The sequence below is a fragment of the Dromaius novaehollandiae genome, chromosome 1 (assembly GCF_036370855.1).
Source record: "Dromaius novaehollandiae isolate bDroNov1 chromosome 1, bDroNov1.hap1, whole genome shotgun sequence".
Taxonomy (NCBI): domain Eukaryota; kingdom Metazoa; phylum Chordata; class Aves; order Casuariiformes; family Dromaiidae; genus Dromaius; species Dromaius novaehollandiae.
The window spans coordinates 102,416,917-102,433,255 of record NC_088098.1 but is presented as its reverse complement, the minus strand read 5'-3'; the positions used below and the strand labels follow the sequence as shown (position 1 = coordinate 102,433,255).

The 16,339-nt window shown below is 35.6% G+C and overlaps 1 protein-coding gene across 3 annotated transcripts in view; it reads left to right on the top strand.

The window, feature by feature from the left end:
• DCAF6 (DDB1 and CUL4 associated factor 6) overlaps positions 1 to 16,339 on the top strand; it is a 93,395-nt gene that overhangs the window by 35,213 nt on the left and 41,843 nt on the right. For all 3 annotated transcript variants that reach the window (XM_064522484.1, XM_064522480.1, XM_064522474.1), the window contains exons 5-10: positions 720 to 833; positions 1,884 to 2,019; positions 3,086 to 3,300; positions 4,889 to 4,982; positions 8,220 to 8,339; positions 8,582 to 8,824. In XM_064522484.1, coding sequence (XP_064378554.1) covers positions 720 to 833; positions 1,884 to 2,019; positions 3,086 to 3,300; positions 4,889 to 4,982; positions 8,220 to 8,339; positions 8,582 to 8,824 — 922 coding nt within the window. The remainder of the gene's footprint in view (positions 1 to 719; positions 834 to 1,883; positions 2,020 to 3,085; positions 3,301 to 4,888; positions 4,983 to 8,219; positions 8,340 to 8,581; positions 8,825 to 16,339) is intronic.

The window sequence follows — 16,339 nt, the reverse complement described above, 5'->3', positions numbered from 1 at the left end:
AGTTGACTATGTTACACCATGTTCAACGACATTCTCAGGACAAAGTAAATGTTTTCAGTGAGATTCTGTCTGAGACTTCCCAAGTATGAGCAAAGCTGAGATCAGGGAAATGATGCAATAAAATGCTCCCTTAAAAACTAGGAAAAACATGGATTGAGGGGCAGACTAACAGCCTTGAATGCATAACTGCTTCAGGGGGGCATCTTGAATGCAAAGGAATGATCGATGGGAATAAAAGTCATTTAGTATTTTGATGTGATTCAGACTTCTGAGGGTTTTGATTGTGGTTGTTATTGTCCTGTATTACTTCATGGAAAATAAACTGAGCTTCTGTTGAATTATCACAGCAAATTGACTACTTATCTGGAAACTGATAGTAGTAAATGCATGTTAGTTATTACAAGACAATGGAAGTGTTCGTAAGATTTGACCTATAAATATTATTTATTTCATCTTGTGTGTCATACTGCACAGTTTGTTTTAATTTCTGTAGTTCAAACTCTTTCTTGAAAATGAAGAAACATCAGAAACTTTTAATTTTTCTTCATTTCTTTAAATAGAAAGCCTGATGTGAGTCATAATTGTTTCACAGTCTTTACATCAAAATATTGGTGCTGTTATTTCCAAATTAATGGTATTTCTAGAAGTATTAATACTCTCTACCTTTCTTTTCTTTTTCTTTTTCTTTCTTTTTTTTTTTTTTTTTTTTTTTTTGGCAGATTATGACAGTACCAAATGATCCCTATACTTTCCTCTCTTGTGGTGAAGATGGCACTGTAAGATGGTTTGATACTCGAATCAAAACAAGTTGCACAAAGGAAGATTGTAAAGATGTAAGAGTGAAATCTTTTAATAAAGATGACCTAAATGTAGAGCTGTACATCATACAAACATAGGATTTGAATCCTGGTAAGGCTTTTAGAAATGATAGATTTCAGGGTCGTTGGTGGAGATGACAACATATTTCCCAAGAAACAAAAAAAAAGTTTGGGGATTTTTTTAAATTTTTTTTATATAAGTCTCTGGAGTGTTATAGTTTATGAATTCTGGTTTGATGCTTCATACGTGGTAGAAAAGATTCCACCTTGAAATTGAACCTATTAGTTTGGTTTATATTGATTACTGTAGAGTGCAGAGTTGAAGGCAAAAAATGATCTTAAATTTGAAAACCAGCTGCAGCCTTGTGCTTCTGAGCATCCTTTGTCCCTCCATAATATGATAAGAAAATACTTGGTAATGAATTATGCTAGATCAAATTAATTACTTGTATTATTCCCTAGAAGGTATAGTATTAGTTTTGTCCACTATGTTTGGAATTTGGAAACGATTTTAGTATTGAATTGGAGGAAAACTGACACCAAAATATGAATTATGCATGCTGTGTTCTTGACTAATTTTATTCTGCTTTATGCACATTTTCCAGTTCTAGGAGTTTCTTTGGCCACTAATTATAGTAAATTCAGCTATCCAATTACCTGCCCATAAACCAAATCTATTCTAATACTTTAAATTAGTTTAGACTGTTCCTGTGTATTTGCTGCTTTACCTACTCAATAGCTATCTATGCATAAGAAAATCCAGTGTGGAGCCAGTTTATAAATCTGTGCTTGTTATGCTTATCTATCCCCAAATACTTTTGGGGGGATTTTTTGGTGGTTGGGTTTTTTTTAAGTTGATGTCATGCCATGTTTCTCTCTGAGAGTTTTCCTCCTATGCAGTGGCTCTTCTATTTCACATATTTACAGTCTATCTTCACAGGGCCAGACCTGATTCTCAAAAGCTTCACCTCCTTGAATAGCGAGGCTGTGACCTGGAGTAAAAACAGAAGTATTCCTCAGGCACTCAGAACTATTATTTAAATTCAGTATTTTTGTTTGTTCCAGGATATTTTAATAAACTGCCGACGTGCTGCCACTTCTGTTGCTATCTGTCCACCAATCCCATATTATCTTGCTGTGGGTTGTTCTGATAGCTCAGTAAGAATATATGATCGGCGAATGCTTGGTACAAGAGCAACAGGTAGGAACCATACCTTACAGTAAACTTTTCTAACCATTTGCAGTTCCTGTTTCTGATTCTTTCTTTTTTTTTCCAAAATAAATGGTGAATGACTGAAGTGTAATGGTTTTATCTGAGATCTGTGTTTGTATAATAATGGGTTCTTTTTATTCTAATATTTGTTAATAGAAAAATCTTAAGGTAAGTAAACCTAATCTCTTCATTTATCTTAGAATATATTTAATGCAGAAAATCAAATTCTGTAATGTCTCCTCTTTTGTCTCGGAATATGTGATTACAAGGTTCTAAAAAGCTAGGGATTGCAGCCTGTAATGGTTCACCTATGTTTTAATTACGTTCTTGCCTTTTACTCTGCTACACTGGAATATGTTGCCTCTTACAGGAAGAAATCTTATGAACTCTTTAATGTTATATGAAGTATTTAATTTTGCAGTAGTTGTTACTGCATTTAACATAATTTGTAGCTTCTAGGTAGCAACATCTTTAGTTAGAAACCAGGATGCTTCAGATGCTTACTTAAGGTTTTTATTAAAAAATTAAAAAATCGTTTTTAATATAACTTCTCTTGTGTTGTAACAATACTGAAACACGATGAATTCAGATATGCAGGCCTGTAGGGGAAGAGGAGAGAAAAGACAAAATTTCAAAAATTGTAATTTTTTTCTGGGTATGTTTGTTATAGTTAGGTTCCATTTGTACTACATCTTACAAATAGTATCCCCATGCCATCATGTGATGGGTATGTGATATATGAATGTGTCTGTGTGTGTTCATCTATTTAATAATATGCATACAGCATAACAAAAATAAAATGCTAGCTAGAGATGGTATGTCACTATTCAGAATCAGTTTAACAGAATTCAGAAGCTACAGGATACTTAGCTTTTCCCTGGTCATTTTCCTTTGGTTGTTAAATAACAGTATATTGAAAGAATGAAAATTTGTAATGGTAAATGTGTCATATTCTATCTCTGTGTCTGTCTGTCTGTCTGTCTGTCTCTCTCTCTCTCTCTCTCTCTCTCTCTCTCTTTTTTTTTTTTTTTTTTTTTTTTTTTTTTAAATGTAGGGAATTATGCTGGTCGGGGCACTGTCGGAATGGTGGCACGATTCGTTCCTCCTCATCTCAATAACAAATCTTGCAGAGTGACATCTCTGTGTTATAGTGAAGATGGTCAAGAGATCCTTGTTAGCTACTCTTCAGATTACATATACTTGTTTGACCCCAAGGATGACACAGCACGAGAACTTAAAGTTCCTTCTGCTGAAGAGAGACGGGAAGAGGCAAGTGGTTAGGATGACCTGTTTTCATGTTTTGGAATTTTTTTTTGCAGTCTTACCAGTTGTGTTCCCTTTGAAATGACTCTCAAGCCATCATTGCATTCTCAAACATTTTTAAAAATTTTAAGAATGTTCATAGAATGTCTACAGTGTTTGGAGGTTTTTTGTTTGTTCTTTTGTTTGATTTCTTTTGGCCGCATGTATTTTTATAAGAAAACTTGAGGAGAAAGCAGGTCTTGTTTGCCAGTCATCTGAATAACCAGATAGTCTGTGTTTTACTTATACTGGAAGTTCAGTGCAGGCTAATAGTAAAAGAACATGCTACTTTGACTATTCAGTGATATATATGTATAGTGATATATGTAGAACAGGTTGACTTCAGTGTAATGACTGCAGTTCGTAGCAGGAAGCACGTAATTAGCGTTATTATCTCCATCCTCTTCCCAATTAGATATATTCTACAAATAAGTCAAAGCTACAGACACTCACACTTAGCCATCATTTTTCTGTAACTAGGTAACACAGGATGGGAGGTAGGTTTGTACTTCAAATATGTATCTTTTGGATGCTGACATTCTGCATTTTTTGCAGGTAGAATTTTGGACTGTTTTGCTTTCTAAGAAAATCCTTGCCTGTTCTCAGGGTTGATTAGAATTTGGGGTACCTGTGTGGAAATGAGAATCACAGATCCCTCCTTAGCTTTATTTCTGTGATAATTTAGATCACTTCATATTTATGAATCCTACTAATAGCATGAGTCAGGTGAAGTTTTTGAATTCAACTTTGCTGTCTCCAACTCCTTGAGACTTCCGGTGGAAATTACATGCTGAATCACCTGGGTGTTAAAATATATGTTTCGTGTCTGGATCTCCAACTGATGTTTTAACTGCACTTGGAGGGAAGTACTGTATCATCTGGGGGGGAAGCTCAAGTAGGAGAACCGTTGCTGAAAGAAGAGTTATGCGATAGGGTCTTTGACGCCAAGACCCTAGATGACTTGCATGATCCCTGCAGACTAAAGATGGTCTCAGTGTTCTACACTGAATGTTCAAAGCATTAGCTGTTAGCAAAAGTAGCACTTCCTGTGTAGTACTTGTTTTACACTTACTGCTGCAAACCACCCTGTGCTATAAAAATAAAGAATCATAGGGTAAAAAAAGTTCATTTTCTTTCTTTCTTTTTTTTTTTTTTTTTACTTAATTACAAATACACATTTCATTAAACTGAAGCTGCCATATAGTTGTTAACATGAAGTAGTGAGTATTTTTGCAGAATTAGGGCTTAACTTATTCTTCAGTATGGAAAGCCTTGATTAATATATTCAAGTTAATGCTGTATAAAACAAAAAGCTGTGGTAGTTCTGGGAGTCACAGATTTAAATTGTTAACTGTATGCTGTTCTGTATGGCTAAAACCTTTGCATTTTATTGATAGCGTTGTGCTTAATCATAGCTGATCTGAACATATTCCAGTCTCTGTGACAGATGCAAGATTTGTATAACTTAATGGAGATATTACATTTGTATTTAGACTTAGAATTCTGTATTGTTCAACACAGCTATCTAATGCCCTTCTTTTTCCTTTTTTTCTAGTTACGGCAACCACCTGTTAAACGTCTGCGGCTAAGAGGGGATTGGTCAGATACTGGACCAAGAGCAAGGCCTGAGAGTGAACGAGAAAGAGATGGTAAAGTGTTTGCAGTCATGGGTTTTTTGTTTTCTTTTGTTTTGAAGTATGCCTCCAATATGTAAGTGCTTCAGGTAAAGCTGTCCATATTTTTGTTTTAAGAATCTGCTAGGTCTTAAGATGGTTTACTTACAATCTAACAGGAGACTGCTGTTCAGCAGTGAATTTTAAACGCTGTCTGAATTGAAAATGTTCTCACCAGAAATAGCTTTTTCAGTTATGCTGATGTAAATTAAGGGGAGCTTACTTCATTGTCTTTAGCCATGTAGTAACAAAAATATGTATTTCCCTTTTTGTAGTTAAGCCTTTTGTACAACCAAAGCTACAAATAAAGTGCTTCATAATGATTACATCAGGGGACTGGAATAAAAAGCAGTGGGATTTTAATATTGTATCTTTCAGTTTTTTATAAGATGGTCACAATAATTACGTTTTTATGCTTATATTTTCATATTTGTAATATATTACTCAATTACTTGAGGCTTCAACAGATAGAGCATTTACAAAACTATGCTTTAGCGTCAGAAAATGTAATACCAAAGCAGAGGGGAGAATACTTTTTTTTTTTTTAAACAGGATAAAAAGAGGGCATGTCATCTTTGTAGTTTCAACTACATCGTTTTAGCCTTTTTCCTGTAACTCTTTGGAATTTTTTTTATACCTGCTAATAATATATATCCCATTCATTTGTTATTTTTATTTCTTTGCAGATGTTATTCTGCTGCCCTGTGTTAGCTCTAAGTATCAGATCATCTTTATCACTGTTTTTGTCTTTCCACTAATTAGGCATTTCTGTTTAACTCTGAAAGGCTGTGGGGGATACTTTTGCTATTTCCCTTAAATCTGCCTTCCTTTCCTGCCTGCTACTTCCCTCTCCAGATTTTCTGTTAGTTTCCTCATCCTCCTGATTCCCAGAACTGGGATAGAAGAAGTGCCCAACTACATCAGAGCAATGGTCCATTTAGATGAGGATTCTGTCTGCCACACTGGCAATAGAAGATGCTGTTTAGGGAGATGACTTGAGCCTGTCCTCTTGCCTCAGTGCATTGTCTTTGTTACTCTGCCAGCGTTCACAATTACTGGATTAGCAACTTTAAGAGGATACGTTCTGTGTGTTCCTTTAGAGTCTCCTTATGGTGCTATTGCCCATGATTTTTTCTAATCCTTTCTCGAATCTGTTGATAGTGTCTCCTATGGCAAAAAAATTCCAGAAGTTCACTACCCGCTGTATAAAGAAGTACTTTCTTTTCTCTTTTAAACTGCTCTCTCACTTTCATCATGTGCCCCCTTGTTCTAGTATTGCAGGATTTGGTTGATAACTGTCCTGCATTCTGCTTACTGCTGTCATGATTTCATAAACCTTGTTCATATATGTGCTTATACTAGGGACGGTCTTGCTATCATTTAGGTTGCAGAGCTTCCCAGGAAAATTTGTTACCGCTTTGCCTTTGCGCAGAGTTACTTCTTACTTAAGTTCTTTTCAAGCAGAGTGTCTTCAGAGTCCTTCTAGTTCTTGTTTCCCTAAAATATCAAGTAATTATGCAGGGGAAAAAAATGAAACCTGAGAAGAGGAGATAGGTTCCTCCAGTGTGGACATTGGCTAGATACTTCTTTTCTCAAAGCAAAGTTTCAGTATCTCGACTGTATGTTATTTGATATAGTGTATAGTGACGAATATGCTCAGGAGAATAGCTCTACTGCATTAGTTAGGCATGTTGTGACCTGTGATTCTTATTTTTCTGTTAATTGTTGATTATCCCTTCCTCCCACTTTTCTCCATATTTTGTCTGTTTTCTTCAGCTGTTGTATTTTGGTATCTGGATTTTAAACTCTTGGGGGCCAGAACTTTTTTGCATTTTCTGGTACCAGGGCCTGGAGATGCAGAAAAGAAGTGTGGAAATGAGGAGAAGCAAGGACACTGGGGTCAGAGTGGCAGGCATTGTTGGAGGGCAGGGGGGTAGGGTTGGTGTCATCCATCCAACCCCACTCTTTCGGCGCATTCCCAGCAGTGGCTTTTGAGCTCAACTGTGAAGCAAATAATCCGGAAGTGAGATTTAGTGACAATGTATTCAAGTTACATCACTAGCAGTGACGATTATATGCAGCCCTCAAAGATACTCAGTTGCTCCGGATGTTTGATCAGTGATTCAGCTTTTATAACATTTGTGTGGATACCAGAACTGATCTTTGAGAGAGGCATATTCTCATTGTACATGTTCTGTGCAAGTACAATACAGAATTCTTCAGTGTTAGCTTTTGTATGTAGGCTATTAAAATGTTTTTCACTTACGTATTTTGATAAGCATTCATACTTGTGAGTGATTCCATTTCTTAAGAACTTGAATTACAAAACTTTTGGAAAAGCTGCTTTAAAAAAATCACATATTGGCTAAGGGGCCAGAAAAAGCTCATACCTACTTTGAGCTTTTTCAGTGGAATGGTTTTCTGTTGGAAGATGCCAGTGTGTTAAAATACGAACATTTTGGAGACCACAGAAAACACTTCAAGATTCAAATATGCTATTTCAGCCCTTCAAAAATTGATTTTTTCCTGTCTTCTTTCTTGGGACAATTCTTATTTCATCTATAATAAAATCAGAAATAAAATGGCAAGGACACGTTTTGAGTTACGTTGAAAGAAAATCTGTGCAAAGATTTTGCTGCCTGTCAGTGTGTCAGTCTTGGCAATCCTGACACTGGATCCAAAATGTGAAAACAAAACAAAAACCCCAAACCCACTTTTTTCACATAGCTCTGCAGTTGTATTAAATTGTGTTCATGTGCTAAATCTACATCATGAAGAAGCCTTTTGGAAATTTTAAAAACATGTGCTAATTTTATCCTATTCTTTTTGTTCTTTCAATGTTTTATGATAAAATTGTTGTTTTATAATAAACTGGGAAAAAAACAGATATATGGGTTTTCTTCACTTATTTAACCAGCATTTAAAACTGAATGCCATAGACTTCAGAAAGTCATGTGTACAAAAACTCCAGGTAATTATAAAACAGAAAGTAATTGAAAGCTTTCAGAGGAAGGGAAATCTTTTTTGGTTTATGTAGTGCTGTGGACAATTAGCAATTTTTGCTAAAGAGTTGTGCTGAAAATTGGATTTGGTGCAGGGGGTTAGTAGCTGTGTAATTTACAGTGCTTTTTTCTTATGAAAAAACAAATGAGGGGAAAAAACGAATGCTTCTGTGAACTCCTAGATAAAACTTTAGCATTACTGTTTTTACAGGGGAGCAAAGTCCTAATGTCTCTCTAATGCAGAGGATGTCAGATATGCTATCAAGATGGTTTGAAGAAGCTAGCGAAGTTGCACAAAGCAATCGAGGACGAGGAAGATCACGATCCAGAGGTGATTTCCTTCCCTTCCAGAAAAAAAAATGGCAACAGAAAGTATGTTTATATTGGATATATAGTGCTTGAATGTCTGCCTTTCTGGGGTGTAGACTAAAAATTTTTAGGGCATTCTGAAGAACTGAGCACGTTTGGATGCCATACAAATGATAATGCAAAGGAATCTTTAGAGACAGAGTAAAATTACCTTTGAATTCTTATTTTCCTTGCTTTTTTGTTTTTTTTAATCTTTAATCAAAGGTGGGACTAATCGACCAGATGCTCCTGCTACTAATAACGTGGCACCTAGCACAGAATCAGAAACCGCAATGGAAGTAGATGGTTCGGAACAACTTCCCTCATCTTCATCTTCTACAGTGTCAGCCCAGGCTGCTTCAACATCATCTTCAGAGAGCCCCCCTTCAACTTCATTATTGTCCTCTCCTGATAATGAACAAAGGCCTTCTTTAGGGGCCTCAGCTCAACCTGCGCTCCATCAGTCTGGTGAGAAGAAACCTATCTTGTGTAATTGTTTATAAAAAATGCTTTGAATAAGAAAATTATTTTAATAAGTTTTGGGTAACTGATCTAAATCTGGTTTATTTCTTGCATGTCCTTAATGAGACTAGGCATCTAATACTTACCAAGTGAGCACAGCTGTGGTTTAAAAAGGCGGGGGCGGGGGGGGAACCTCAACTGTACACCTTTGTCTGAAAAGGGAATCTCAAAGAGAATAATCAGTCTTGTCTTTTGAAATGAATATACAGAATGATTGCTTGTTTTTTTCTAAACATATTGTTTTATTCATGGATATAAGTAATGTTATGCCTTCTTCAACTGTGATTTGGCTGTAGCAACTTCAGTGCACTGAACAGCATAATCATTAACATTATTTTTTGCTCTCAAAAATATCTGGATAGACAGGGCTTATCTTGCACTGTATTCTATCATATCCTTGGTTAATAATTTTTACTGTGTATTTTTAAATTTGTATGTCTTGAAGAAATTCATCTGTTTTAAATACTGACTCATATTCTTACTGGGAAAAATAAGAAAATGTATTGCACTTTTAATGTCAGGAACTTGTTTGGGTAGGAGTAAAAGAGCACCTTATGCTTTGGCCTGCCTTTTTGCATCACTGTGCAGGAAAATATGCCACAGCAGTTAGAGTTAAATATTTATATGAAAATCTCTTTTTACTTTTTTAAGTGAGTTTCTACACCTCACAGTTGTGGGGAAAAAGGCTGATGTGACCTGAAAGCACCTAGAGATTCTAATTTGGTTATTTTAAAATCCCACAGTTTTTGTATAAAATTTACCCTTTGTGATGTGGTGATTCTGTTGGTGAAAAAATCAACTTTGCTATTAGAAAAGATGACTGATAGCATCTTCAGGCCCTAAATGGATGTAGTGCAGTAAAGGAGAGATGGAGATTTCCCAGGAAAAGGTGTGCCATTTAGTGTACTGTGGCTCCTACAGCCAAAACCTTTGGGACAGATAGGAAATTACTAGGTATCTATTCTGTTCTTCCTGCCTTTTCAAACCTTGCAGTTATTTTGATACTTCTTATTTAGAGAAAATGAATAGTGAGGAGAAGCATGACTGTCCATACAGTCCAGGTACTATTTCTAGTAAGTGAATGCTAGAGAATTTGTTTAGCATCAGAAGCTTTTAGTTTCCTAATATTTTTGTAACTATCAGTGTCTGCTGCAATTTCAAGTTTTTCACAGTACTGAGAAATAAAAATGGTTAAGGGTTCTGCTCTAATGCAGTGTAACTCATTTTAGCAGACACTGTCTTTGATAAAGAGGAATGGTGACCAAAGACCACACATACCATTATCAACCGTTCATTTTGATCTGGATGTTTTTTAAAGTAGATAGTATGTGCTGGAGCTGGCAGTGGACAGGAGAGTACGTCCCGTATTAAAGATAGTTGCTGCAAGCTACATCACTGAAACTCCGTGGATTGCACAATGACAATGTACTAAAGAGCATATCTGGTATTACGATGTTTTTACTATCCTGTCTTTTAAGGAATGAATGCTCACTTTAACCAACCTCTTTTCTCTGAATCTGTCTGAATTTCTAAGTAAAAGTTCATTGTGCGAGCATTAAGCTGAAGCTATTATTTCTCAATCCAGCTCTTCTCTAAGAACATTTCCTCTTTCCCAGTGTCGCTTAAAATTTCAGACTCCTCCTTATAGTATATTCAGATTTGAAAGGGGTACTGGTGGGGTTTTGGGGTTTCGGGGTTTTCTTGTTTGTTTGTTTGTTTGTTTGTTTTTGACAGACAGTGGACACTCTATAATTTGCTGTATAATGCTTGGTACATACTTTGACTACACCTAAACAGGGTGTCAGATTGGCTTCCTCAAAAACAAAGAAACACCCACCCCACAGAACAACAAAAACCCTCAAAACTAAACCTCAGGAAACAAAAGAAAATCCATTATGTAGATTTCTTTAATGCCATATGCAGACTTTAGTTATGAGCAGTGTCATCTTGAAATTGTCTGCAGCATTCCTGCAGGTATAAATTAATATTATACTAATAATACTACTTGTTTGTACATCTAAAAAGTATCTTGGCTAGTTTTGTTTGCACCTCTTTTAAAAAATAATTAAATTTGAAAACAAGTCGATAACAAGTCAAAAACAAGTAGCATGGGCAAATTCAGAGAGAGGAAGCTTCTGAGTAGAAGGAGCAGGTGGTGATGGCAGAGCAGTAGCAGTGGGGTTATGGGTGGGTGGGCTTGAACACAAATTTTTCGTTTTGCAATGTTTGTATACTTACGTAACCTACAATGCTGCCCAGTTACGAGATTTTATTTACTCACAGCCTCTAGTTTAGAAATGTGAAAACACTGCACTCTGTATCAAGAACAGAATGGACTGAGTTTGTATAGCTCCATTTAGAGCTGAATAAAACCTATTGCTTTTTTGTTTCGGGAATAGTGACTTACTGACTTGGTAGCATGGCTTAAATTTCTGAAACAGTTGTTTAAACAAAGTGAAAACTGCCTCCCTCCATCATAAAAAAAAAAAAAAAAAGAATAATGTATAGACTGCTTCTTTATAACTGCAATGTTGTCTGCATGCAAAAGATTTTAGTATCTGCCAAGTAACTGAGTTATTTTACCTTTTATTCAGGTTATTCTTCAGTAGTTTGTGTGTCTGAGCTATAGTAGAGAACAAATTAAAGAAAGTAGATGGTAAGCTTGTTACTGAAGACATATGAAGGTTTCCTGCAGAACAGAATTTTATCAGAAAGCTTTCAATTAAAGAGAAGAATGTTCTGTAAAAAATGAAGATAAGACCTTGTTTTTATGCGCAGATTAACACTTGGTTTACAGATAAAAGCTGTAGAAATGAAAAGACAGCTATTAGGAATGAAAAGACAGAAGTAAGTCGAGAAGAACTAGAGGAAGTGTAGGGAAGATAAAATGATATGTAGAAGAGAGTGAACTTATAAATTTGTTGGTTATGAAGGTGAGAAATTGAGGCAAGGATTTAAAGTGAAGTAGTACGATTATGGGGTGATAGGAGGGGGAAAGTGACAGTAGGAGCGGCATTTTAAATAAAATGGTGTTGAGTAGAAAGACCAAATGGAGGTGTGTTGTAGAGGACGGATGACTGTGGAAGCATTTGGAAAATGGAAGAAGAAAAGCCAGATGCTTTCAGACATCATTTGGCTTAAAGTGGTGGCAGATGCAGATTTGAACGGGGTAGCAAAGTGTTAGCAAATGAGGAATCCCTATGTTTTAGGGTAAAAGATTGTGTAGAATTATGTAGACTTAAATAGAATTGGAGCATGAACTGTTAAAGGAGAATGGATCAGGCTTGTAAACAGCTTTTCGTAAGTCAGTTCGTCTGTACTGAATGCAGGCTCTGGTAGTAATCTTCTGCTTGAAATAGCAATAACTTTACATGTGTATTATGATTCAAATATATCATTGGTATGGTCTTCCAGAAAATATGCCATTTTGGTGAGCACTTGACCTTCTAGATCCGAATTATTTCATCTTGTAATGTTTTAAAAACATACGTGTTCAAAAACCAGCCAGCGCAAAAATGGTTCAGTGCTGGAGCTTGTTGGGACAGGTTTCTTCTTCTGAGTGTTACCTATCTTGCTAGAGAAATACAGTTGGAAAATTTGAGTGAGTTGCAAATTATCAACAAGGTCAGTTCAGTGAGACAAATCTCAAGAGCCTGTTCTTGTCAGTATGTTTGAATCAAACTTTTCCATAAGGAGAAAGTATAATGGCTGAATATTTTAGTGCTTGTCACTAAGAGGAAAAAAAAAAAAGACTATTGTCTCACCTCACTTATTTCATTCAGTGGGGACCATTTAATTCAGTTTTTATGCTACTTTTAAGGTACTGTGGTTTTAACTTGCTAATAAACTTCAGATTTTAATGCAGTGTAGAATTCCAGACACACGTTGGTGCTATTCTGAGAGGGGAGGTTGACTAATTAGGACAAAACTTAGTCTAAACACGTGCCCTGATTTAAGTTAACCTTACTTTTCAATTTTGAATGGGAAAGCGGCAATAGCTTGCTTTCTTTTTTTTCTTTTTTTTTTTTTTCTCCCCCTCTCTCTATTTTTCTTTTCTCAGCCCATTTGCTGGCAAAATAAACATCTGCTTAGAGGTTCTGCAGCATGTTAAAGGTGTAATTGAACATATTCAGGTTAGTTAGTTATTTCTTTAAAATATGAGGTGTAGTTCTTGATATGACTTAAATTGTAACTGTCTCTGGACTGGGTAGAACTGAATCAGTAACACGTGCTGAAAACTGCAATTTTAGATACCACTGAAATGTATTTGAAAGCATTTTCTAGTCTTTTGGGAGTTTTAATTTCCCTAAATGTTCATGGCACGTGAAAGCTGTTCATAGCAAGTCTCTCTTATGCCAGATTCATTTTAGGAAGTGATATTCTCCTCCTTTTTATAACTTTTCAACCAACTGGCACAATATATTTTCCAAAACCGGTATTAGATTGGAGACATAGAGACTCTCAGATCTTAATAGAGGCCTGCCACTGATCAGTCGAGTGATTGGATTACATCTTTGGGTTCGTTTCTCTTTATGAAACAAAATTTAAAATTGCTTGCCTCACTGAGTGAATAAGCATTGCAGAGTGTTTGTAAAGCTTTTGCTTGGATAAAAGGTGATGCCTGAATGCAAAGTTCTCTAGTATTTTAACATTTCATAGTGCTGTTCTTGTTTTGTTTTGTTTTCATTGCAAATTTCCTCATGTCTACAAAGTACTCCAATGTACTTGATGCAGATAGTTTCAGGGTAGGTCTAGGGTAGCAGTTTATATCAAAACTAGCTAGTCTTTGATGTGACTATTTGAGTATGAATTAGCTTCTCTACCCTACCATAATTATAGATGAGAGGAGTTCAGCAGTGGTTCAGATCAATGTTGTGCTTCAGCTCTGTGAAATAATTGCTAATAAAGACACAATCTCTGTGGTATGAAGAGAAGCACTTGCTCTACAGCACTTTTATAAGTGGAGGAAATCTGCAAAGAGCATGGAAAGAGTAAAAAATTACTTAGATTCCTGGTTTAACAATAGTTTGCAAAAACTACTGTTAATCAGACAATGGACTGGTACATGATTAAAAAATATATAACTCACAAATGAATAAATAGGAAGTAATGAAAATAGTTAAATCTCTAAAGACATATCTGAAAGAATAGTCTGTTAGTACTAAAACGTTTATGATTCATTAAATTACTTTCTCTGTAGGTCCATGTAACAGTGTTTTCAAACTTTGGATGCTCACCCATTTGGGAATGTATGAGATAAAAATTGAGTTAACAGTAAAATGTATTTTTTTGTTAGACACTGTTAGACACAGGTTTGTTTTTGTCAAAGTTGTATTAAAAGGCTCTTCACTGAGAAAGCAATGAAATGAGAGATTTTGAAAATCTACCTATTCAGACCAAGATTGCATAATGTTACACCACGGGTGTTCTAATTTGTTCTGCCTGCTAGTAACTGGTAAATGAATGCTTGTGTTTGTTTTGTTTTAAATCAACTAGGATCTATCTATTTTTAAATAAATCTTTCCTAAATGGTTTAAGTATTAAAGATAAGGGGGGAGGAAGGGGTACATTGCATGCAATGAATCCTGAACTTTTTAACTCCTATGATTCAAATATTCAGGAAGAGAAAAGCAATTTAAATATTTTATTTTGTAATTTTTAGATGTCAGTAATCTGATTTATGAAGTGTTTATTGCTTTAATTACACTTAGTATCTGTTGCTTCTCTCTTTGGTCACTTTTTTTTCCCCGACATTCTTTATATTGTATGTTCTGTGCCTGTTTCTTTTACACACCTTCTTTTTTTTTTTTTCTTCCCCACTGTCAGAGTTAATGGGACCTGAGTTAGCTATAATCCGTAGGGGTCTGCAGCGGCTGAGGCTTAAGAAGGCCGAACAACAGAGACAGCGAGAGCTAGCTGAGGGTTCAGCACCACAGTCCTCCACCTCTGATCAGTCATCCTCTAAGGGCTCCTCACAGGACCCTCAGACATCAGGTTGTCATTTGTCAAGGTTTCTTAAGCAGCTAATGTAGTTATAGTTTGTGCTGCTATTGTTTGCTGAGATGCTTCTCTTCCAGAACAAGATAATGCATTTGCTGCTTGTCTTACCTTGCATGTGGTGGTGTTTATCATCACATGGTTAGGGAAAGCGTAATAATTAAATCTTTTGTATCTAACATGTTTGAATTATATACTTAAATGATACTATATGGATGAAAGTTTGCTAGGTGCACATTCTTAGGTGTATGCGCAATATTTATGAAAGCAGTTAAGTGAGAAATTGCTGTGTTTTGAATAGAGCAATGCACTTACACACTTGAAATTGCATTTTGATGTTAATTGTGTGTGATAACCACATTTGAGACTCAGCCTTTGTTTAGTGTATGTTTTAAATCATGGTAACAATTCAGTACAACAGAATTTTGGCACTCTTACATATTGTGTTTTTACAGTTAGTATAGTGAAAATACCTGTAATAAACCAAAATCTCTAGATACGCTCTCTTTTTAAAAAAAAAATATGATTTTTTTCCTTTCACCATCCTCTTTCTCTTGTCTTATTGAGATTAAAAATGATGATGAGAAAGCCTTGCAGATCTTTATAGTAGAAGAGACATTTTTGAGACAGTTGTAAGTTAGGATGGAAGCATGCATATGAATAAATGAATAGAGAGGTAAGCCTTAAGGTATTAACTTGAGGCAAACTTTGTCATGGCACCCATGTACCAATGAGTGGGCTGCACATTGAAAGTGTGAGCAATCAGCATGGTTTATGTTGAAAAGCAAATATTTAGAAGGATGACACATCTAGCTCTGTTTCTTCTATGGATAAATTTTGCCATAGTTGCGGTGAGGCTGAATTGCTTTTGAGCATTGTGTCATACATTCACAGCTTGGCTTGCTATGGTTTAATATATTCATTTATATGGAACCTTATATAACAATTTGATATAATAGTGGCTAGTGCTCCAGGTACAATATCTAGTTACTGAATTTTGAATAATTTTCTACATGAGAAAATTTTTTCAAAGAGTTTGCAAAACCTCTAATTGTAGTGATGGCCATGACAGGTGCCTGTTCACCTGTGGGAGTAGAACAAGAAAAACAATGATAGCAGTATTCTTACAAGTGGATTCAGGAACTCCTAGCTGTTCCTGCCAGGAAAAGCCTGGTAGAAAACTGAAGGAAAAAAAAAAAAAGCCTATTTCGTTATTAGAAAGCCAACAGTATTTTTTCAGCAAACTGAAAATCATGGTATATTAACTCAAAAGATAAGTATTAAATAGAGGCATAACCCTAGCTAACACTTACAGTATTGGTCAATAGGTCTTGATGTTCTTCTGTTTTTCATCACATTATCACAGATGATTTCACCATCTATTTCTTGGTGCCCTTTCAAGGATGCATTATAATTCTTTACTCCTTGTTGCATGTGGGTCACTGTATCATAGGATCCCCACCA